This window comes from Solanum stenotomum, chromosome 11 (assembly GCF_019186545.1).
Source record: "Solanum stenotomum isolate F172 chromosome 11, ASM1918654v1, whole genome shotgun sequence".
In the NCBI taxonomy this organism is placed as follows: domain Eukaryota; kingdom Viridiplantae; phylum Streptophyta; class Magnoliopsida; order Solanales; family Solanaceae; genus Solanum; species Solanum stenotomum.
The window spans coordinates 53,736,169-53,760,998 of record NC_064292.1 but is presented as its reverse complement, the minus strand read 5'-3'; the positions used below and the strand labels follow the sequence as shown (position 1 = coordinate 53,760,998).

Here is a 24,830-nt window from a genome sequence, read left to right as displayed (position 1 = left end):
AGCAATCAATTTACTATCCACACTTGTTATACACTTGTGATGTTTCATTTTACCATCTTTAAAATCATGTAACATGTGCTAAAATCTAGAATAATCTAAGTTAGGTTCAATGATCATTGACTAATCAAAAGCCATCATAATCTTAGTTGATATATAACAAACTTATATATGTGCATCGTAGAGGCGAATCTAGGAATTTTCGAACATGGGTGCACCAAGTAAAATGTATTGAAGTGGAAATTGATCCTTAATCTTCAAGGTCAAAACCTCAACATTTAATCATGTGGACCATTTAGACTTCTTGTAGTACGGGTGCCAAAAAATAATATTATATAAATTTTTTAAAAAATATATATAAAATATCTAATTTTACGACGAGACTACGGGTGCGGGTGCCTTTTTTTTGGCTGTAAATTCGCCACTGTGTGCATGTATATATGTGTGACAAGTTTTGCAAATGAAATTTAAATATGAATGTGAAAGTTCAATATATTTTGAAGAAAATATTACTATGAAATTAGGCCAAACACATACACAGCCCCTCAAACTTGGCCCAATTTTTCATTTTGGCACTCCAACTTAGCCTTGTTTCATTTTAACCCTTGAACTCCATTTTTTCTGTTCCATTTTAACACGAAATACTATTTTTATGATTTCTTTATTTTATATATATTCTTCAAATGCAACTTCTTATTTTAAATCGACACGTGTCAGTTAATTTTAGTTAAAAAAATTAAAAATTAACAAAAAATAATTCATTTTAAAAAATAATAATTTCTTTTTAAGAGTGTTATCTATTTTTGTATAAAAAATAATCGACGAAATTGTGTTGGTAACATTTTTTAGTAGTGTTATTAGCAATGAACAAGAGTCTTTTTTTACTCGTATTGAAGATGAGTTTTTTTATTCGTATTGATTTATATTAAAAATTAAAAGTGAGTATTTGCGTTAAATTTAGATAGCCTAGATGATAAGAAAAAATAAATAAGTAGTGTTATTTAATTTAATTGAATGTTTAAGAAAGAAAATCAAAGAACTTTCGTCAATTTATTTTTCATGCAAAAATACAGAGAAATCTCAAAAAATAATATTATTATTTGAAAATTTTTATATTCGTTTGCGATTGTTTAATTTTTTTATGAAAATTAACAGGCACACGTCTATTTTTTAAATTTTTTTAACTAAAATTAATTGACACGTGTCGATTTAAAATAAGAAGTTACATTTGAAGAATATATAAAAAATAAAGAATCATAAAAATAGTATTTTGTGTTAAAATGGAACAGAAAAAATGGAGTTCAAGAGTTAAAATGGAACAAGGCTAAGTTGGAGTGCCAAAATGAAAAATTGGGCCAAGTTTGAGGGGCTGTGTATATGTTTGGCCATGAAATTATTATTGTTAATAGTACAATTAGAACGTGGTCATTATAAGGTTCTTAAATATTTTAGTACACTTGTTGATATCAGTCACATCTTATGACATCTATAATATTTAATTACATGTTTTTTTGTTTCACTCATCGTATTATTTGTTATTGTTACTGATATTTTCAATATAGCTTTTCCAAACTCAATTTGTTATTTTCTTTTATTAAGGTTAGAACCTTTCATAAATAATTTTTTTACCCTCGATCACAAGATAAGGATATGATTTGCAATACATATCAATACTCTTTTTCATACCCTTATTTATAATATTACACTGAATATTTTATTGTTATTACATTCGTAGTACTTTTGGCCTAATACCATGTTATTGCTTTTGTAATCTTCTTAACACTTGCACTTAAAATAATAAGACTACCATTACTTGAATATTTTTAAAAAATTAATAATCACTAAAACTGTCCTTGTTTAATGATTTTCTCTATTTGCATTGGTTGTACTTTGTCTTTAGGTAGTCAAATTCCACATTGTCACTTGCAAATACCCAACAAGGAAAGAAGAAAACATGCATTGAGAAAGCAAGCTTATAAAATCTACACTAAAATTGTATTGACTCAATGCGATTAAATTAGTTTTCTATCTAGTATCTGATACTTATATTAAGGCTTGACTATGATAAAATTTGCTTAGAAAAGTCCCACCACACTTATTGATTATTCATATTAGAATTTTAAATTGAGACCTCTAGTTCAGTTGTGCAGAATGAATGAATATAAACTCTGATACAGTTCATGTTATTGTAAGCAAGTCGTTTTTATTTTTGAAATAATCTATGTCTTTTTATAAAGGTGATCAAATCTTAGAGAAAGTTCATCGTTGATAATACGGGTCCACCCACCAACATAATCACCATTATAAATTTACATAATATTACACTACGTGAATAACAAACTATAGTGCAATATTAATGGGACAATTAAAGTTGGTGGGATAAAGTTGTGTATGCTATTAAACAAATTAAGTTATTATTCACTGAATCACGCGTTGTGGTTAATAATTGGCGTGGTTTAGTGTGTACTTGATCCATAAATTAGTTCATGTTAGATTAATTATGCATATTAATTAATTAATAATATATAAACCTAATATAATATTATATATATAGCTAGTTTAATACTCTCTCCATTTCATATTAATTTAATTTTTGAGGCATTTTTCATTTTTCAAATTAACTTAATTGTTCAGTCTTCAATACTACTTTTAGAGTGTTCTTCCAATTTTACCCTTCATTAGTTAATATTGGAATTAGTGATTAATTGATATTTAGTTATTTTAATCATAAATTTGACAATAATTAATGAGGGTAAAAATGAAAAACTAGGTTCAATTTATGTCTTAATCTACTTTTTTTAAAGGGTGTGAAACACCTCAAAAATTAAATTAATATGAAATGGAGAGAGTACTATATAGAGAAAATTTCAGAAATAGCAAACATAATAGACATAATAAGGTTTTATAACTATAGTTTTGATAATTGCACTCCATATCTATAATTCCGTTTACTATCGAGGCTGTGATTGTATATTTCTGTCCGTTTGTATATTTTAACCCATTTTTTGTCTTTCTTTCTTTTGGGCTTTTACTCCATAGATTTGGGCCTATGTCAACGGCTAGTTAACAATAGATCCGAACAAAGTTGTTAAGCGATACCAAAATTCAAATTTTCCATTTCAAACGGCTATTGCTATACACAGAAAAGTTTCAATTTTTTTTCTTTTTTACTCTTCCATTAAAGCTTGTAACTTTCAATTTACTTACTTCAAACTGAAAAAAACCCAGTTGTTGTTTTTTTGAATGGACTACAACCCAGAAATTTAATCAAAGGTACTTTTTCAACAACAACCATTTTGTTTAATATTGTTTCTTGATTAGTAAATAGAAAGAAAAACTGAATCTTGTTGTATGATGTTGTGTAAGTTTTTTTTTTGTGGGTGTCTGAAAGATTTAGTCTTTCGGAAACACACTCTCTACCTCCACAAGGTAGTGGTAAGATTTGCGTAGATTCTATCCTGCTCGGATGAAATTTCACTGGATATGCTGTTGTTCTTGTTGTTGGTGTCAGGCAAAATTACTAATTGTTAATGTTTTCATGTTTTTTCCTCTTGATTATGTGAATGTATGACACTCTGAAGTTAGCAATTCCTTTTAATTTTAGTAATTTATGATTCTGTGAATATATGTGTTGTTTGAGATTATTGAGAATATGATTTTAGATATAAGGTTGCGGAGGACATAGATTAGGTTAGGAGGTTAGTAGATAGTATTGTGTTGTCTTGCTGTCCATCGAGACTAGTATTAGTCGTAGTGCTGTTGTTGTTTCTTGTCCTTCAGTTTCTGTTACTATACTGTTGTTGTATAATAGTTATGCTTGTGTGATTATTTAGGGCAGATTCTGCCAGAGCATGAAAATGTACAAAATTTTTGTAAAATATTTCAATGCTTAGCATGTTTGTGTTTTTTAATCTTCTATATTTCATTATTTAAGATTAAATGTGTCAAACTTTTGAAATTCTGGCATTTCCAGTGAGTAATAATTAGTGTCCTTCCTTAGAAAAAGCTTAGATCTTGGATTTATGTGGAGAAAGATTGTGAACAAGGAACACCTAGTTAGACAGTTTATTTAAGGATGTTATTGTGATTTTAAGAGCACTGCACTAGACTAGAAACTGGACCAATTGGAAGGTTCAAAAGCATTTTGAGTTTTCATATCGTCCAATGAGAGGCAATGGAGCTAAACCTGATAAGTTCATTAGGAAATCCATTAAATATGTATATAAATATTTAGGGTCGCAAGTTCAGAACTCATAAACTTTAATGATGTTCCGCGTCTGAGTTCCAGTCTTGCCTAAATTCATGTCTTTGCCTATGCCTTTCTTGGAGGTAAGAGGTTTAGGGATCGACACTTAGCTGTTACTCCTTCTGTCATCTGTCTCTATAGTTTTCATTTCTTGAGATTCTAGATTAACACAAAAGCTGCACTGTGCAGCTGATAAGGAGAGATACTTGAGGGAAGATAAAGACCAAAATATATGCGAAAGTGTTTTGCCAATGACTTCAGTTGGTTCGTTTCAAAGATCTTTTTGGAGATTGATATTACAGCATGTCCTATTTAGTATTGTTCCGTTGTGGTTACTGCTCTCATTTATGTACTCTCTTTTCAAACTGCTTGGAAATGTTTTAATTTAAGTCGAGGGAGGGGTCTATCGGAAACAACTTCTCTATCTCTACGAGGTAGAGGTAAGGTCTGCGTACACTCTACCCTCCCCGAACCCCACTTGTGAGATTCCATGTGTTTTGGTGCTGAAATTCTCTCTTTTGTGCAAACAGGTGTTTTAGTTGATCTCAGTTGGAGTGAGGAAATGGACACAGTACATGAAGCACTAGATGAGGCCAAACTTGAGATTGAAAAGCTCAGGGCAAACTACCAAAGTAAAGCTGAGTTGTGTGAGAACTTGAAAAGAGTCAACAATGAGTTGCTAACCAAGAATCAGGAGGCGAATTTGAAAGTAGAGAAGCTCAGTCATGAATTGTCTGGGAAAGAAGATGAGCTTGCTGTCACTAAACAGTTGCACGAAGCAATCGAGTCAAAACTTAAAGAAAAGGAGACTGCTGTCAGGCATCTAAGTTCTACAAATGATAAGCTTCGTGCTGACATTGCTGAGATGGTCCGAAAGTTTGAAGAAGAGAATAGAGGGCTGGCATTGGCTTTAGATGGTGCTAATTCAACTAATATGGATCAGGAACAGCAGATTCGTTCTCTTGAACAAGAAATTGAGGGGCTAAGGGCTTCGGCTTCACAGAAGATGAAGTCCTTGGAAGTTGATGAGAAGAGAGCCAAAGCATCCAAAGAGCTGAGAAACACCGATGATATGCTACTGGAGATGGAGCAGGAAAACAGGAAGCTCACAGATCAACTAAAATGGAGGAATGAACAGTTCATTCATCTGGAAGAGGCTCATGGCAAGCTCAGGCAACAACTTAAAAAATGTGAAGAAGAGAAAGAAGGGCTGGCATTGTCTTTAGACGGTGCTAATTCAACTAATGTGGATCAAGAGCAACAGATTCGTTCTCTCAAAAAGGAAATTGAAGGGCTAAGGGAATTCGTATCGGCTTCACAAAAGAAGTCCTCAGAAGCTGAGAAGAGAGCCAAAGCATCCAAAGAGCTGGGGCACAGTGATGATATGCTTTTTGAAATAGAGGAGGAAAACAGGAAACTTGAGGAACAACTTAAATGGAAGAAGGAACAGTTCAGTTATCTGGAGGAGGCTCATTACAAGCTCAAGCAACAGCTTAGCAAGTATGAAGAAGATGGTAGAGGGATGGCATTGGCTCTAGATGGTGCAAATGCAACTAATTTGGATCAAGAGCAACAAATTCATTCTCTCAAACAAGAAATCGAGGGGCTAAGGGAATTTGTATCATCTTCACAGAAAAAGTCCTCAGAAGTGGAGAAGAGAACTAAAACATCCAAAGAACTGAGACACAATGATGATATGCTGCTCGACATGGAGGAGGAAATCAAGAAGCTTGCAGATCAACTTAAATGGAAGAAGGAATCGTTCAGTCATCTGGAGGAGGCTCATGGCAGACTCAGGCAACAACATCTAGAGGAGGAGAAAGAATGGACTAAGGAGAGATCGACATTGCTAGATGAGATTTCCAAACTGCAGATGAATTTAGATTCTCAGCTTAGAATATCGAAAGATCTTGAAAGCCGTTTGTGGATGTGCAATCAGGCATTAGCTCATGAAGAAAGCAAGAGAAAACTACTGGAAGTTCAACTTGCTGAGTCTAAAACATCCTTTAACAGTGTCTGTGCGGAGTACGAAGAATCCAAGTCTATAATTGAGAGCGTGACAAGTCAGAGGGACAAAGAAATTGCGACTCTAAGAGACATATTGGGCTCAAGGGATACACTTCACAAGGAAATGGAATACCAATTCAGGAGGGTAGAGCAAGAGAATCATGAATTGATGACATCCCTTAAAGAACTCCAGGAAGCCAAAATTCAAGAAGCTGGAGCTTCTTCTTCCTTGTCAAAACTCCGAAACAAGCTCAGAGGCCTGGAGCAGGTGCACAAGGACTGTTTTGGTAATCTCAAAGCCAAAGAAGCTGAATGGGCTTCTAAATTGGAGAAACTAACGGGGGAGCTTGATCTCTACAAGTCTTCTGTACAGAGCAAAGACACTTTAATAATTGAACTTCGAGAGGAGTTGGAGACGTGTGAATCACTAACATTGCAGTTAACACTACAGAATGAGGAGACTTCCATGATGCTGTTAGTGTTGAAATCTCAGTTTTTTGAGCTCTATCAAAGAATTGCTGATGATTATGCTTCAATGGAATTGGAGAAGAGAGAAGGAGTTGAGAATATCTCTACTCTAATCAAACAGTTGAATTCGAAGAATGAAGCTCTTGTTAGAGTTCAGGAAGATCTCGAAGAGGAGCGTGAAAAGGTAGCACTGCTGTCAGAAAAGATCGAGTCCTTGAATTCTGAAGAACAACAACAGCTTCCTTTACAAAGAGAGGTTGATACACTAAAGGAAATGCTGAAAGAAGCATCAACTTCTCAAAGTCATTTGAAGGAGCAGGTATTGCATACAAAGAGTGACTTGGAACAAGTTCGTGATGCCTTGGATAGAGCAAATGAAGAACTAGCTGAAAGTTTCGAAGAAGGAAATGAACTGGAATTTGAACTGCAGGTATGGAAATCTGTTGCTGAAAAGTTGAAAGCCAACTTGGAAGAAAACCTTCAAATGAGGAGACAAATAGAAGCCTCCCTTCTTGCCCAAGCAGATGTTGAATTTGACCTCAAACAAGAAAGAGAAAGCCTTGAACTCGAGCTGGCAGAAAAAGATACAAGAGTGAATGAACTCCAGCAGCAGCTCTTTGACCAGAAAAGGGAACAGACAGCGTTGCTCAGTGAAAATATTGAGGACAAGAAGACGTCTCAGGATCTTCAGAAGGAAGTGGAGTATTTGGAGCAAGAGTGGGTGAGAAAAGAGCTTGAAGGTGCCATTTTAGCACAAGTGGAAGCAGAAACAAAGCATAAGAAGGAGAAAGAGAGCCTCCACCAGATTGTTGAAGAGAAAGACCACAGAATATATGATCTTCAGAAGGAGGTGGAGTATTTGGAGCAAGAGTGGGTGAGAAAAGAGCTTGAAGGTGCCATTTTTGAGCACGTGGAAGCAGAAACACAGCATAAGAAGGAGAAAGAGAGTCTCCACCAGCTTGTTGAAGAGAAAGACCACAGAATAAATGATCTTCAGAAGGAGGTGGAGTATTTGGAGCAAGAGTGGGTGAGAAAAGAGCTTGAAGGTGCCATTTTTGCCAAAGTGGAAGCAGAAGCAAAGCATAAGAAGGAGAAAGAGAGCCTCCGCCAGCTTGTTGAAGAGAAAGACCACAGAATATATGATCTCCAGCGGCTTGTCAACTCGCTGGAAAATGAGTTTGAAAGTTCAACTAGCTCATTCTCAGCCAGTCTCTCGGAAATGCAAGCAGAGGTTGATATGTTTCATAAAACCTGGGAGAAGATGAGAACAGCTGAGATCCTAAAAGAGATTGAAATACAGATGAGGAACTTGGTGATCGTTGAATTAGAAAATGAATTTTGCAAGTTGCAAAAGGAAGTGGAGTACTTGGAGAAACACGTGTCCAATTCTGTTGGAAAAAGGACAGAGCTTGAAGCTGAGATTGAAGCCAAAAGATCAGAGATAGATGTGTTGCAGTTTAAACTTGAAAAGCAAGTAAGAAGCTCAGATATTGTGATCAAGAACCTACGTAAAGAAAAAGCAAAGCTTCTTGAAGATGTCATGAAATTGTCATCAGACAAGGACAAGTTGCTTGATACTTTCATGGAATTATCAGAAAGAATTTCCCGGATGTCTAAGGAAGATATGCAGCTAGCTGGTAGTTTGGAAAGGATGGTACAAAACTGTGACAGCAGTATGCCGGGAACAGACTTGAAATGGGATAATGAATTCTTTGACCCTGTTAAAGAGAACAATAGCAGACACCCTTCCACTCCAACTTCCACTTCAATCAAGAGATTAGAAGCTATTGTTGATGAAAGATCACCATTGAGATCTCTCAACAATTAACAAGGAAATTCAAATAAGGAAAAGAGAAGTTATTTTTTTTGTATAGCTTCTTGACAAACTTGATCTAACTGTTTGTTTTCTTGTCAGCAATCTGTAACTGGCTCGGAAAAACACGTTTACTTAGAGCTTCCATTTCAGAAACTTTGTAGCATATATTCATTCACTTCGATTTTTTAGTTCTTTTTCAAGCGAGTCAGTTCCTTGTATACAGTTGCAAGCAAATGACAATGACAACCAACATTTAGTACTGTTTTAATGACTGCTTTTTGTATTCATGTTGTATGTTAAGGGCAGATTTTGTTATCAGCTAACTGTTCTTATACCCTCTAGTAAGCTGCATTTACGGTTATGGCGGATAAACAATTAAACTGTCTGACTGAAATCTTGTCTTTCTTAATACATCAAGAAAGCATCATTAACAATTAGTTAACAAAGAACCTGCTTCATAACACAAATCCTTAGTTACTTTTTAACTGCTGCAACCATTAATTCTGGGATATAAAAGACTCCATCCGTTCTTTCTTGACAACTCTTTAATTTCAATTTTCCACATAACATGTTTAAGGCCACAAGATTATACATATCTTTTAACTTAACACCACGAGATTCAAAAGTCTTTTTATTTTTTTAAACTCCATGTCAAAGTCAAACCAGACTAGCAAATTGAAACAAAGGGAGTCAAAACTTAATAATTGATGTAAAATTACAATGCATTTCCTAATTCAAGCCATTATAGTTACTTGTAAGTTTTGCAAGTGTTATTTTTTAAAAAAGCTATCTAACTTTGAGTTAGCTTGCTATTGTTTGCAACTTGTCAAGTCATGCAAACACTTGATATGTAGGATTTCAATAAAATGTCAGTAGGAGTGTTTTTCCTTTCGAGTCTTTTGCCTTACGATCTATAGACCTTATTTCATTGATCTTTTATTTTTTTCTCACAATAGTTGCATTTCTTCCGGTCCCCTTGAAAGAGGAAAGAGCCTAAGCCTTTCATTATTCATCAATGTTAATGAACACAACTTCTTCTTAACTCCTTTTTTACCCCATAGAATTATATATTAAATAGAAAGTGGTTTTAGTTTGGATTAGCCTTAATTTCTCTCCAATTTTAGCTTCTAAAGAAAACTAACAAAGCTATCAAAAAAGACCATAATTTAACGTTCACACAAATATTAAAGTAATATTCGTATCTTACAAATTCTCCCGTTAAACAAAACTCTCACTAGCTAAGTGAAAAAAAAATAAGCCTCAAAACCTTTCTCCTACTACCAGAAAGTGGATACCAACAATAATATATAGTCTATAGTTAGTGTATAATATATGTATATATTTATCGAACGGCCAAATATGTAACTTCATCAAATTATTGGTCATTCCATAATTGGCATTGGTGTTTTCAACAAGGACAAAACTAGCACCTCAACCTCAAATTCCCCAATTGGTACCCTCCATTGGAAATATTATTCCCAATATGCCACGAGTCCCAATTATATGTAACTTTTTAATTTTTATTTTGGGAAAAACACATTTTTCTCTTCTTCTTCCACCTCCATAACTTTTTCTTCCCTTGTTTTTACAAAGCATCATACATACGGCGTCGTTTTGAAGGTTTCTTCCTTTCTCTGTATTCCGGTAGGCAAGGTTAGTCATCATCTTCATCTTCTTGGTAGTTTCCTTTTTTTTCTTTTTTCTTTTGAAAGTTGGGTTTTTTTTGCTCAATTTGGCTTAAAATTTTCAATTTTCTGTATTTTTTCAGTTTTTATTGGAAATGGATTAGTAGAAATTTGAATTCTGTGAAAAAAGAAAACACCCATGTAAAAAGATTTGATTTTTCATTCAAACTCCACTTCTGAAGGCTGATTTTTAGGGTAGAATTGAGACTAGGGTTATATTAGTGACTTAATTTCAATTCTGATGATGTTTTCATTTATGGGTTTTGCAGATATTTTTCAAGAGAAGTAGAGGTTGAGGGGGGAATCATCACTATCCTTGTTTTGTAATTAGGAAGACTCTTTGATCAATGTGGAGTAGTTTAGTTATCTTATGCTGCTAGTGATAGTTGGTTGTTTGCTTAGCTTTGTCCAATAATGGCTGCTGCGGGTTCTTTGCAGTTGTCCCATTATTTGGGGACTTGCAAGAACCATGAGCGCCTTAAGAAATATTCACCTATACAGGTACCTTTTCGACTTGGTTATATGTTTTATTTACATCACTAAATCTTCTTCCCATATTGAGTGAATGGTAGGAAACAACACCTAAAGTATCTGTGTTTTCGAGTTTATTCCTATCACCTACTATTCATCAAAACATACATACATTGTTCATATTTCCTTTCGTTCTGAACGATGATTATATTTCATGTAGGAAAAGGGAACAACTAATAGTTGAGGTGTGTTTTGATAAATAGTTGGTCATAGTTCAGGTAGATAGGAAACTCACATACATGATAGTTCAAGTATGAAACTTGAAAAAAAGGGATATTTCAGGTATTTTTTGACTATTAACTCTTTTATATTATTTGGTTTAATTCCACTTGCTTCCTTATAGAACACACTTGGAAGGAGCAGGTGGCATTCTTGTTGCACGAATCTGTCATCTTTTTCATCGGTAAGTACTTTTGATTGCACGTGGATGACTTCTTTGGATTCCAGAAAAGATTGGTGTAAATTGTGTATAACTTCTTTCCCCGTCTCCCCTTGCCCATCCTGTTCCTACCCATGCATTGAAAACAGTTTTGTTTATCTCATTTTATAGATATTGGTTCACTTGTAAATGATTGAACAATTCAAAGGAGAAATGGAGTCCTCGCTCCTCATAAGGTCTAAAAAAGGAAGGAAAAAAAGGAGAAGAAGAAAGGTCTAGAGGAACTTTCTATCACTTTGTATTCACTATCCCGGTTAAAAGAAAGAAGAGAAAACTCCAAGAGAAAAATAAGGTGGCAATCTTGTAGTAAAAGAATTAGCTCAATGGGTATTATTTCTTAGGATAGTGTAATCAATGCAAATAGGGTGCTTGCGCTTTTTCCTTGTTGATATCTTCTCTGTTATTCAATTGTGGTAATGTATTTGGCTTCAGAAATTTGTTCTAAACTTAATTTTCTGTTATGTTACATTTTCAGCGGCAGGACTCTTGGAGTATCCATCACTTAAGAGGATTGCAAGTGAAGAAACATGTGCTCCCATGTAGAAGCAATTTGTTCAAGTGTAATTCTTTCCTAAAACCTGACCAAGCTTTTGACATTTCTGTAAAGAATGCTACTATTATACTGAAAAGGTAATTCTTGTTTGTGTTCAATCAGAGAAGACTATGCGTGTATTATTTGCTATATGTGGCCTTCATATGAATAGATCTGGGTAAAGATGAACAAATCGAAATTCAAGATTAGATGACGATGATAGTTTTGAATAATACTTGAATTAGGAGGATAGCTATAGTATCTTAACAGAGATGTTAAGAAACTAAGTTAAAGCAGCTATCTACATTGTGTGGTGGAACCCTTTACTTTTTTAGATCTAATATATTGAAGTTGAGTTTAGGCGTCTTGAAATGGTTTACTAACCATAGTAAATAGGATGAGGTCTGCCTGCTTATTTTGAGGAAAAAACAATAGTTTCTTTATAGCACAATTCCAACTTGTATGCACATACTTTAGTATCAGCGGCCAGATTTCACCCCTTTTACCTGTTTAACGTAGTTTATATTGTTTCCTCGTAAATTTTAATGAAGAAGATTATTGTTGATTCATGCAGATCATACAATAGCTTACAAGGAAGCCCACATCTGCTTAAGTTGCTTCCGGCAATTGGAATCCTTACTTTTGCAGTTTGGGGTCTTGCACCATTTCTGCGTCAAAGTAGAAATGTACTCCTTCATGTATGAGTATGTTTGTTTTGGTTATATTTCTTTGTACATATCCCTCTTCGTCTATTTTTAGTTTGACAACAATGCCTGATTATGGTGCAGAAGAGTGATAACAGCTGGGGAAAGAGTGGTACATATCATGTTATGACCTTTTATCTTCAACCTTTGCTGTTGTGGACTGGGGCAATGCTTGTCTGCAGGTTAGTTCATTCAATTGCAAGCGGAGATCTTTCCCTCATAACTGATTTACTTCTTGATGGCAAGCTGATGCATGAAATATAATTCTTGCAGAGCATTAGACCCCATGGTGCTACCAACAGAAGCTAGTCAAATTGTTAAACAACGGCTTCTGAATTTTGTAAAATCATTGTCTACTGTGCTCGCCTCTGCATATTGTTTGTCCAGGTAAGTGTGGTTTCTGGAGATCTTAAAAAAACCCCTTTGTAGCCAATCACTTATCTAATTTTAATATTAATGAATTACGGGTGAACGACGGGAATTGAACAAGCATATTGTTGATAGAACTCCAAAATGACATTCTTTTGACCAAATTTTGCTCTGCTTTACCACTCAGAAAAAATGGAAGATATTGTTAAGAACTAGAAGTACGTCTTGTTCATTAACATCTTGGAAATATTCTGTCATAGTTAGGGCAGTCAAACCTATGCTCGAAAATCAAAATATTTTGAGCACAGTTTATATGGTTCAGGTGTATTTTATCTTTAGTATGACTTATTTTAAATAGAACTTCTTCAACCAACTAAACTTAAACAACATTTGATGATGAAATTTGAAAAAAAATTGAAAAAATTCTGAAGCAGAATATGTTTTTTGAGGCTTTATAAAGAGATCATGCTTGTACTAAAATCAGTGGTCTAATTCTAAGGTTTCAAGCATTTTTGTGTTGACATTGTCTACTTGGACTGTCATATTGCAATTGGTTTAAAAGTTGTCCATATGTCGGCATTTGTCTTGTGCTTTCTATTTTATACTCCCTTCTAGTAGATGACTGCACTAAGTTGCAGCAAGATAAAGTTAAGAAAGTCTTGAGATATTTATATTGGTACACATCTTATATCAGAAATGATATGGTATGTGCTTAAAGTAATAAGTTAATTGTTTAAAAGAGGGGTACTTTGCTGAATTATGACTCAAGACTAGCCTAAGTGTTGTGTATTTGTCTAATATCTTAGAGATGGAGAACCAGGTCAGATAAACTGGAATAAATTAGAGAGCAAAAGGCCCCATACATTGCTTTGGGTTGAGGGGTGGAGAGCATCTCTTAAGCTTTCTTGTAGTATTTTGTCAAAAAGCTGGATGCTACTTATTTTACGATAATCACGAGTTTGATAATACCATTTTGGTAAAGCTGTAATGCTGCTTAATAAGTGCCTTCATATCCAAACTTTGCTCCAATAAATTTTTCTATTTGATACACGAAATTGTATTGACTACACTGTCTCTAGGGGTTAGTAGATTACCTGCTTAAATGTCTTTTTCTCTATGAGATCGACAGAATGGCACTCAGTATTCTCTGTATTCTGTAGGAAAAATTTATTTATACCGATGTATTCGTTGCTTCACAAATAGCTGTTTGTTGTATCTTCTTAAGAGTAAACTTTGAATGATTGAATGCAGTGTTATTCAACAAGCACAGAAGTTTTTCATGGAGACAAGTGATGCAAATGATACTAGAAATGTAAGAATTCTTTGCACCTATTGGATTAGTTAGTGTCATTTTATATTTATTTTTTTCTTTTGATGAAAGTAATTTTTGTTAGTCTCAATTGATATATTGTACATATATGGGTGCCTTGCTTCTTGGCAGATGGGCTTCCAGTTTGCTGGTAGAGCTATTTATACTGCAGTGTGGGTCGCAGCTGCGTCATTATTCATGGAGTTGCTAGGTTTCTCTACACAGAAATGGCTAACTGCGGGAGGACTTGGGACAGTATTGCTGACACTTGCTGGTCGCGAGGTCTGTTTCATAGTTTATCTTGCTGAACTTGTTGGTTATAACACCATTATTCAAGCTCATCTTCATATAGGCATGGAAAAGGCCGTTTATAGTTTATAGTTCTAGTTCCAGTTTCGATGAAGATGGTAATGCAATTATTCTTGTGATGTTGTTATTAGATATTCACAAATTTTCTTTCAAGTATCATGATCCATGCCACCCGTCCGTTTGTCCTTAATGAATGGATTCAAACCAAGATTGAAGGCTATGAAGTTTCTGGCACAGTTGAGGTATGAACTTGCGCTTGAGGGGAAAAACCAGTATTTAATGTTTGAGATCAGAAGAATGTATGAGCCTTTTCCTCTAGCACTTTTCTGTTAACTTTTCCGCGACTCATAAATTTCTCTATCTGTTTTCTGCAGCATGTGGGTTGGTGGTCCCCTACAATCATAAGAGGCGAGGATCGAGAGGCTATTCACATTCCAAACCACAAGTTTACAGTTAATGTTGTCCGGAATCTGACTCAGAAAACTCATTGGCGTATTAAAACTCACTTAGCCATCAGTCATTTGGATGTCAGTAAGATAAATGTGAGCATTACTTCATTCTCGTAGCCAAGAAAATACAGCAAAATAAGTTATACTACTGATGTTTGATCTCTATGTTACCATGACTTTCTGTAGAATATTGTAGCTGACATGCGCAAAGTTTTGGCAAAGAATCCCCAAGTTGAGCAACAGAGGTTACATAGAAGAGTATTCCTGGAGAATGTCAACCCTGAAAATCAAGCCCTGTTGGTTAGTGTTAATGTTTGATTATTAATATCTTGTGACTTTTGGATGGATTGTCATTATTAGTGTAAAGGCTGCTTTAGTTACATGATTTTCGAACCAATATGTTTTGAAAATTATCTTGGGTGCTTTTACTTCTCTCTAGAGTGTAAGAGTATGTCTGGTCTGCTTGCAATTTTCTAGATCTGGAGTACCCAGAGTAATTTCATAATCATGGCTGCTGCTTTTGTTGCCTCCAGATATAATGGGCTAGAATTGTATCTTAATTGAAGTTGGTAAACTCTTTTAACCAAGAATTAGGGTTGTCTTCCAAACTAATTGATTGAATTGCAGTTCCCGAGGAGGATGTATAGAAAGAAGCAAATTATGTAAACTCAAGGCACACTACTTGGTGCCCATTTACTGAAGATTTGTGCTTCATGAGTATCAGTGAGACCATTATATTAGTACACCGCGTGATCTATTTACCTTGAGAACTGGTACTTAAAGCAAGTAAATCAAGAAGTACCACTCTCCTTCTTTGATTCAAGGTAGTGTATAGTATAATTGGAAAGCAGTGTGTGAATATTATCTAAGTTCATTATGTAATGGCAGTTTATCTAATTGACTGATGATCTTTCCATTTGCTAAAAAGCAAAATACTTTCATGGTCCAGTTGAACCTAGTCCACTCTGCTTGCCTGCTTTCAATTAGCTATTACTTGGGGTTATGGCTGACCCATCCATTTAGCATACTCCGTATGTCAGGGAACCAATTGTTGTTTGCATGTGTGTGTGTTTGTATGGTTAGGTAAGTGAGAGACTCAGAAATTCTCGAGGACCGGGCTGTTTATGCTCCTCAACATGTACTCTGTCTCACATGAAAAGTTGCTTGACATTCTTGAAATGCTATTCCGCTGGTGGTTTATTTACTCTTATAAATATCTGCTTCATTAATGTGCAGATCTTAATATCCTGCTTTGTCAAGACATCACACTTTGAAGAATACTTGTGTGTCAAGGTGAGTGAAGATCCTGCTACAAATCCTATATGAAGAGTTTCTGTAATCCAGAATATTTAGTAAAACAGTAAAATGTTCTATCCTCAATTTGAAGCCCACTGCTTTCTGTAACTTTAGTATTAATCCTGGCAATGGTAGGAAACTGTCGATAAAATATTTCTTTCAAAATCCCCATGTATGTATGCAAATGAAGTTGATTGTTCCTTGCCGAAGTTCACTTCTCTCCCGAACCCTCCCATCACTTGCTCCCCAAAAATCAAGTAATTGAAAAGCCACAGTTCTGTAGGTGCCAGTGACAAAATTATTTGTTGGGGATTAATCATCTAGTCCAATGAGATGTGCTCTTTTCTATTTTCTGCCTTTTAGCCCATGAACAATAGGCAATAAGTTTACTTTATCCAGAAAAGAGTGGAAAAAGAAGGCAATGATTTCTTTGTCTTCTGAGATGCTTAACACTTGAATGTAGCTATAAGTAATTTCTCGGCTTCTGAAGGTTGCTTTATCAGACGATTCTTCTGCATATTACGAATAATCTGCTCATGAAATACATAGCGAATTGCTGTTTCATATGTTTGTTTAACAAGAGATGGTTGAAATATGGAATTTGCGAACTGAGATGAAAGTTGGCACCTACCTGTTTAGTGGTCATTTAATTTCAGGAAGGATACTTCTTATTGGCTATTGCTAGTCGGTTTTGGTTCCATTTCATTTGGAGATCCACAACTTTGTGTTTTGACCTTTTCTTTTTTCTTGGATGATATTAGGAAGCTATTTTGTTAGATCTTCTCAGAGTCATTCGACATCACCGAGCTCGGCTTGCCACTCCCATCCGTACTGTTCAGAAAATATATAGTGATGCTGACTTGGACAACATGCCATATGACTCTGCCTTCAGTCGTGGAGCAGCATCAACTCGTCCGTTGCTACTGATTGAGCCATCTTATAAAGTCAATGGGGAAGATCGCATAAAAGGTCGACCAATTCGTGTGAATGGTGAAGAAGACACCAAGGAAAAGTCTACCATGAAACCGGCACCTGACAGCAAGGTTGAAACCAAGAGCGGACCTGCATCTGATCCTAAAATCAAAGAAACACTTCCAGCTAACTCTAATGGTAAGGATGTGCCAATTTCTGACCTGAAACTTGATCCCAAAGTTGACAAAATGGCAAATGCTGAATCCAAAGATGACATCAAAGCATCGTCGGATCCAAAACCGAGTAAAGCAACAGTGAAAAACACTTCAAAACCGGTCCCAAAAGCTGAGCTAAAGTCTGCAGAAGTTGGTACTTCTGATTCCAAAGATCCTCCAGAGAACATCTCTAGCAACAAGCAAGTTAAGAAGGTAAGCCAGGGAAGTGGTCGCCCGACCAATGTAGTTGATAATTCCGCAACTTCTCCATCAGATGTTAGAGAGAAAACAGGAAATGTCCCATCTACTTCACAATCTAAAAGAGAGGATGAAAAACCACAAGTCACACAACCATCTGTGCCATTGAAACCTGCATTGGAAGAGAACATTGTTCTTGGTGTTGCTCTCGAGGGTTCAAAAAGAACCCTTCCAATTGAAGAAGAGCTGTCGCCACCACCAAATCCAGCAGAATCCAAGGAAATGGCTACTAGCCGTAGTAGTAGTAGTAATGCTTCTACCATTGCAGAGAAAGATAAACAAGACGGACAGCGTTCAAACAGACCTAATTCTACAGCCCCAGATCAGTCGGGTAAAAGGCCCTCAACCGACAATTGATTCGACTATGTTTTCACTAACAATTCATGTGACACTAATTCTTTGTCAACACCAGAATTGATGTTATATGTCCATTGAAAGAGTTATCTTGATGTCCAGGATAGTGAAGTATTTAGCCTATCACTCTAGTATAAAATTGGTTAACTTATAGGAGTTAATCATGTTAGTTTCTATTGGTTATTAATGTATGTATTATTTTCATGTGTCCGGTTTGATCCTCCAGTGGCATGTTTTTTGGGTTATTGGCCTGGTTGATCAACTTCTATAGGAATTGTCTTTTTTCTCAGTCATGCTGGTTTACAGCAGACACACACACACGTGTATTTGCCATTTGTGTAATCTATATCTAATCAATGATCCTACCAGAGATAGTCAACAAACTTCTTGTTTTCGTGAGTGAATCTATCAAATTTGAACAGTGATTAACGATCACTATATGTCCAAGGAATTTGTTCTTGGCATCATTCATAAAAGATCCAGATTCCTACTTTGTATCCAAGGCTTCTAAACTTTCATTGAGGTGAAAGGCACATATTCAGATCTTGCCAACTGTTTATCCTTTTTCTCAGCATTTCATCCTTAACCAGTGGTCTCTAATTTAAATATAGAAAACGAAGAACCCTTAACCCGCTCTGCAAGGGGGTTTTCAAGTTTGAATATAGAAAAACGAAACTAGAGTTGAAGTGGCTTGAGAAGAATTTGGTTGCACATTAAAGATACTTCAATTTCATTAACTTCTAGTTGAAAGCCGTAGTGTAGACATAATGAAATCAATTCCACTAGTTGCCATTTGATAATTATCAACCTCTGCTACATCAACCAAATGAAACAAACCACCCTTCTGATTAAACTACAAGAACTGACATTACATAGTAAAATATCTGTCAAGACTAGAATACTACTATCTGTATATGCACTCTTCATAGGAGTAATACACATATATTGTACAACATATTCCTTCCACCCCTACCGTAAATCTCAACGTGGTGACACATAAATATATATTACCCCTACAAGTCAACAAAAGGGGTGGCATCTTATTTATAACTATAATATAAGGCATAATAAACAATAATTTGATGACCAAACAAATAATAATAAAGATCTATAAGGTAGGCCCTCTCAAGCTTGGTACATACAATCAGGAGCAGGATATGTATAGAGGGATTGCTTGGGTTTGCGGAGTCTGATTTGGCCTTGTCTGTTTTGGTGCCCTTCAATTACTGATTCTTGAAACTCAGGCCAAGTGAGTGTCTTGTTCAAGAAAAGCTGGCCTAACAATGCCATGTTTGGCCTTATTGTCTTCATATTGTTGTATGTTCTGTGTCCCACCTGTCAATTTCAAGGTAGGTGTATTATTCATTAGCTGTGTGGACCACATATAGCCAGCCTAATAATGCGGCATTTATGTTCTGTGCATTGACCGTGTAAGAACTATTTACACAGCCAAATCAACAACATACCCTCAGTGTATGCATACCTTACTCCTACCTCGTGGAGTGAAGCAAATCAAAGTGGTAACAGAAAGGAAAAACGACAGTGAAAAAAAAAAGATGACAACTAATAGGAAAGCAGTTCAGAGCATACATGCAATGAACAGTGACATCAACAAATCACTTAGGGTAAATCTCTGCTGTCTGTCCCACTTAATGTGATGCACTTGGAGTGGCACGTTTCATTTTAAGTGAAGATGTTCGAGTAGACAAAGAAAGAATGACAGACTTTTGAAGCTAGTGATTCAATGTCACGACATTCTGTGGCTATAAAACCATGTCTTTAAGGTTTAATTGGCAAGTTCAAGATTAAAATGTTTTTATTGATTAGAAAGGTGTCAGACCAAAAACAACTAAAAAGGCACAACAGAGAGGGAGTAATCAGGTAATTGTAACTAACCTGCGATCACAAGTTAAACTATATTCTATCAGTGTATGTAACTTAAATCTACTATTAACATGTTTGAAAGAAATGACTAACAACTAATGGAGTAGATTCTAAAGGGCGGTATAGCAAGCCACAGTGAAACTAGAAGATGAAAAGATTTGAATGATTACCATTGCATTGTGCATATTTCCAGGGGAGGCGGAAACGAAAATATCACTGTGCATGCCAACATAATAATCAACTGCAGCCAATAATGAAGCCTTTCCTTTGATAAGAGCTCTTTCCTCAGAAGAAGCAAGGCTCTTTTTATCTTCCATCAGGGGAAACAAACTTCTCAAGGCTGAAACCCTGCGTTCCCCGCCATAAACCTAGAGAAAACATGAACAAGCTTCAGGACACGAAGATATTGGCTTTACTTCAAGTATTCTAGCCTTAAAGAAAGGCATATTGTTTCTATAAATGCAGAACTTCAGTGAAGACCTTATGGGAGGCAAGATATAGACGAGTGTTGTTGTCGAATCCCAAAGCTGCCAGCAGCAATCCAACTTCTTCGGGGGTCAATGGGCACCGTCCTTGACTCCTTAATTCTTCATCAGTAAATTGAGAGTTGATGACCCTTCCTCCCCAAATTACTTGCCTGTATTTAGCTAGAGCCAAATTTTCAGCCTTGCCACCACCAAAATCACAGGCTGAATGAGCAGCCATATCCTGGAGAGATAACAAGTCCAAAGGTTCTTAAATTATGTGACACTTTGGGTGGAGTAAAATTGACTAAAAAATACGGTACTGAGAAATATTCATCAATAAGTAGTGTTATATTGCCTATAACAGGCAGTAAAGGAAAGCTGATCTTTTCAGGAAAGTGGATGTACTAATATTTGATCGGGAGATATTGCAGGACAGGTAGTTCAACAACAGTAAGGTGTTTTTACCTTGTCAAAGCGAAGGTGAAGAACAGCAAACTTGCCACCTCCTTGTTTGGGCTTAAGATCAGTAACCTCTCTAAGGTAGTTGTTACTAACCATGTTGTCTTCACTAGGAGGAAACCTCAGGCGAGTGATAAGGGCATCCCCGAGTTGTCTGATGTGCGGAACAAAGGCCAATGCTTGAAAGTTGACTTTACATCGTAGGTGTTGGAGGTACTTGGGCATGTTGTCAAACGTCAGCCGGTGAGAAAATGGTGCTATGGCAGCGATTCCATAACTGATCCATTCATAAAATATTAATATACAAAGCAATGTCACAAATTCCAGCAAAAGGTTGATAAGAGAATTACTATCTGCAGAAGCTAATAACTGAACGAACAGAATATGACTATATCAAGAAATAAATCAAACACATAAAATATAGTCCATGCCTAACTTAAATTTTGGTTTAAGGGAACATACAACTTAAAATAAATAGTAAAATCCTGGGCAGTGGAACTTTTGTAGAATTCCCTTAAGTTTTGAGCACTAAATCCTGCCAGTAATTTACCAATTATACATTTACTTTGTCATACGGGTGGGTTGAGAAACTGAACACAGTCTACATGACTATCATACAACTAGACCAAATTCTTCAACAAAAACAATCTTCTGACTAACCTCTGCAGTACAGGTGACACATTCTCTAAATACCAATTTGCTGAAGCATGAACTGGAGCAGTCTTGATTCTTGTAGGTCGGATAGCTACGCCATAATATTCTCGCGTGCTCCAAGAGAATTCATCAGGCAACTCTTTGACTATAGCTACGTCGTCTTTCAATGCATTGATGAAGTGATCCACATCAAAGATATCCTCGAATGAGCTGTAGCAAAGAGGATGATAACTTGTATATATACTTAAAAGTTGAAAGTAAACCAATTTTAGCACTATACTTAAGATACCTTGAATCTTTCCAAACAGGATTTACTTCCAACTGAGGGATCACAAGTGTGGCATTCAGAATTTTGGCAACGACAACTGCATCACAGATCTTTTCCAAGAAATATAGATGTCAGTAATGAAGGGTCAACAGCTTGTTTCTATAATCAAAGGAGTTGATCATTATTCATTAATGTTGTTTCTATGAACTATCAAACAAAGGAATCATAATACGCACCCCCATCCTCTGTTGATTTAGTCCTCCATCAAGGAACACTTGAACGTATCCCTCAGATTTTTCAGGTACTGCTGCATAGTGCAAGGAACAGTTATTAGTCATTGGAAAATTAGACGGCAAGATCACACTGAAGCTCAATCGAGTTATTGCTTAACAGCAAGCCTTGAAACTAGATGTAAATTTTAGATGTGATCATAGACACTCACTGGAGGCAGCATCAGATTCAGAACAAGGTTTCCATCCTTGGTGTTCCAAAGGTGTCCAAAGTTGTGACTGTTCTTCATTGGACTAAAGACAAAGAAGAAACCAAGCAAGACACAAACTCATGACAGGAGAACAGAAGTTAATTTAAGAGGAACAAGTGAATGTGATCAATAAGGTCTTACGCACAGTTTGGCGTTGTTTAGCACTCTTCGCAAGACGTGAGTGCCTGAATTTTGGAGCATTCAAATCCTGCACATGCAAATAAGTCTATACAATCAATTTTTTCTAGATTGTTCCAGACATAATTACATAGATACACACCAAAAGCACGTAATTTATTCTTTATGGACGCAAATTTACCAGATTCCTAAAGTTTGTCAAAGAGATCACAAGGAATTTCGGAATTGGAACAAAAGAATCTAAATATGTCATTTAGTCGAACTTCTCTAGTCCTTTTAGAGTCCATGTAATTCAGACTCCGGAATAATCATGGCAACCTTGATATTTCTTTGGTTATATCCTGTTTGCTTGGCTAGCCATGTTAGGTTCTATTCAAGAAAGTTATGCAGACCCCAAGTTCAGTTACCCCTTTTCAATCCTTTTATGCAGTAGCAACTGCAACAGTAGAGACCATAGTATAACATTACATCAAGCCTTTAAGTTTGAATACTTCCAATTGACATTGAAGCCAAAACCATGGATAGGAATGATTAGTTTATTGCTTGTCGCTTGAGAAAAGAATGATTATTTCCTCTTCTTTGGGATAGGATATGCATGTGATGTTTTTCCCAGAAAATTATGATTTCCTCTCTTTGAAAGATAAGTATAATCATCTTGCACCAAACAGAATTTTGTTATTATTATTATATTATTTTAGGGCAATAGCAACTTCTTTGACTGTGTTGATCTACCAAATATATAAAAATTTAACTGAAAAATCAGATCTTTTCAATGACATGAGAATTCTTCCATACAGACTGTACAGTCAACAGATCCAAAAACTTCCCATTCCTGAGAACCAGGCAAGTGGCATGAATACGGGTTTAAGACTGGAAGAAACCATTAAAGAAATGACACTTAACTAGTCCAAAGTCAACAGATCCAACTTTAGTGACTCACCAAATCCCTCCTTAAACAACACCAATCACTGCTAGATTTACAAATTATACCAAAACAATAGTTTTTTGCCAGTTTCTGCTTCACTTTTCTGCTGTCTTGATATCAAAAGATACTACAAAATCAGCAAAATCCACCTAACAAAAAAACAACTTTCTTTCCACAATGCTAGTAAACAAACCCTAATTTCCACATCCAAAAAAAATTCCACAATTGCTCATATCCACCAAAAAATCAAGACTAATGCTTACCTCCTCACATAGAAAAAGTCCACTCCCTTAAACCTAAACTCACACTATCTACACTTCCATTTCTGCCAACCCTAAGATCTAAATCTTTTACCACCTTACCTACCCTTGTAAAATTAATTAATCTTTAGATGACCATTTTCATCCAAATTTCACTCTAAAACCATTTTTCACCTTAAAGATTGCATTTTTGCTGTTCTTTTCCATCACCCTCTTTCTCTATCTACCTTTTCCATTCAATTCCATTAAACCACTAACAAAGAACACAAAATAGAAGAAAACAAAAAAAAAGCTACATTGAAGAAACTTAAAGATTGCCATTTTACTGTTTTTCCATCACCCTCTTTCTCCATCTACCAACAAAGAACACAAAACAAAAGGAAACAAGAAAAGGGTACATTCAAGAAACAACAACAAGGCTAAATAACTATGTTTATAATTACACAAGACAAGCAAAATCTAAACAAAAAGATAGAAACTTACAGAAAGAATGGTGGGTGAGGCATGGCAAAAAGTAGTAAAGTAAGCAGTCAAAAGAACCACAAAAAGACCAGCCATAGCACCCCCTCCTCTATGATTTCCACTCATGCTGCTTCTTCTCTTATTCTTGTTGCTGCAGTGTATTTTTGGTTTTTGGCTCAACCCCTAACGAAAATATAAAGCATATAAAGAAAAGGGTGTGCCTAAAAACTCTCAAAAACTTGAAAGAAAGGAATACAAGAAAGAAAAAAAACAATCTTTTTTCAAGGAAGAAAGAGAGAAAGAAATCAAGAATCAGTAGGAAGAGTAAAGAGGGGCCAATATCATTATGAGCCTCAGTAAAAGCATCTCACATGGGGACACCTATCTCCCTTCCATATAATATCAACACATTTACCAAAAATCAAAGCATATAATAAAACCAAAGAAGCAACAGCAAGCTTACAGCTGCCACACTGAAGTGATTTTACTGCTACAAAAATTAGTTTCTGTGAAGAGTAAATGCTTTGGGGATGGTTCGTCTTTATCAACTATCAAGATGCTAAGGTGTTTACACCAATTACAGCCAAACAACGGATAGATTCATTGAAGTGAGAAAACATGGAAAAACAATTAAAAAGGTACATCCACCGCTATGTACGTGGCAACAATTGAGGTGGGGTATTAATCTTTTGATTTCCGTGTTCATATTCGTATTAAAGCTCAACTAATTTGCGTACTAATCTGGATTTTCAGAAAAAGTGATCCCTTTAAGTATCTTTATATATTCCTAACTTAAAATCGAGACTTTTAATTAAGAAAAAACATTATCATTCATTGCACTATTATGTACGTGGCAACAATTGAGGTGGGGTATTAGTTTTTGCTCATTTTTTTTTTAATTTTCATGTTTAACATTCATATTAAAATCTAATTAAT

At 35.6% G+C, this 24,830-nt stretch overlaps 3 protein-coding genes across 7 annotated transcripts; 2 read left to right on the top strand and 1 right to left on the bottom strand.

Annotated features, from left to right (window-relative positions):
• The first annotated feature begins 3,157 nt into the window (after positions 1–3,157).
• LOC125843749 (uncharacterized protein At4g38062) lies at positions 3,158–8,775 on the top strand. The gene is made up of 2 exons (XM_049522943.1): positions 3,158–3,270; positions 4,774–8,775. The coding sequence occupies exon 2, from the start codon at positions 4,806–4,808 to the stop codon at positions 8,544–8,546; it is 3,741 nt and encodes a 1,246-aa protein (XP_049378900.1). The 5' UTR covers positions 3,158–3,270; positions 4,774–4,805; the 3' UTR covers positions 8,547–8,775.
• A 1,295-nt stretch (positions 8,776–10,070) lies between these two features.
• On the top strand, positions 10,071–18,141 carry LOC125843753 (mechanosensitive ion channel protein 2, chloroplastic). Of its 3 annotated transcripts, none has more exons than XM_049522948.1 (14): positions 10,071–10,187; positions 10,489–10,720; positions 11,094–11,153; positions 11,665–11,819; positions 12,296–12,419; positions 12,510–12,607; positions 12,699–12,812; positions 14,046–14,106; positions 14,236–14,385; positions 14,544–14,654; positions 14,787–14,954; positions 15,048–15,161; positions 16,098–16,154; positions 16,919–18,141. In XM_049522948.1, exons 2-14 carry the CDS (start codon positions 10,634–10,636, stop codon positions 17,897–17,899), a joined length of 2,280 nt encoding a protein of 759 aa, XP_049378905.1. In that variant the 5' UTR covers positions 10,071–10,187; positions 10,489–10,633; the 3' UTR covers positions 17,900–18,141. The 3 variants fall into 3 exon arrangements, with proteins under 3 accessions (XP_049378905.1, XP_049378907.1, XP_049378906.1); XM_049522949.1 differs by having other exon boundaries at positions 10,116–10,187; positions 12,513–12,607; XM_049522950.1 differs by lacking the exon at positions 11,094–11,153.
• A 554-nt stretch (positions 18,142–18,695) lies between these two features.
• On the bottom strand, positions 18,696–24,481 carry LOC125843758 (O-fucosyltransferase 39). Of its 3 annotated transcripts, XM_049522955.1 has the most exons (11): positions 24,358–24,481; positions 23,916–24,077; positions 22,255–22,317; positions 22,071–22,152; positions 21,865–21,935; positions 21,650–21,738; positions 21,367–21,570; positions 20,713–20,983; positions 20,261–20,488; positions 19,951–20,148; positions 18,696–19,231 (listed from the first exon to the last, which is right to left on the bottom strand). In XM_049522955.1, exons 2-11 carry the CDS (start codon positions 24,018–24,020, stop codon positions 19,022–19,024), a joined length of 1,521 nt encoding a protein of 506 aa, XP_049378912.1. In that variant the 5' UTR covers positions 24,021–24,077; positions 24,358–24,481; the 3' UTR covers positions 18,696–19,021. The 3 variants fall into 3 exon arrangements, with proteins under 3 accessions (XP_049378912.1, XP_049378911.1, XP_049378913.1); XM_049522954.1 differs by having other exon boundaries at positions 23,916–24,470; XM_049522956.1 differs by having other exon boundaries at positions 21,865–21,932; positions 23,916–24,470.
• Between the last annotated feature and the right edge of the window lie 349 nt (positions 24,482–24,830).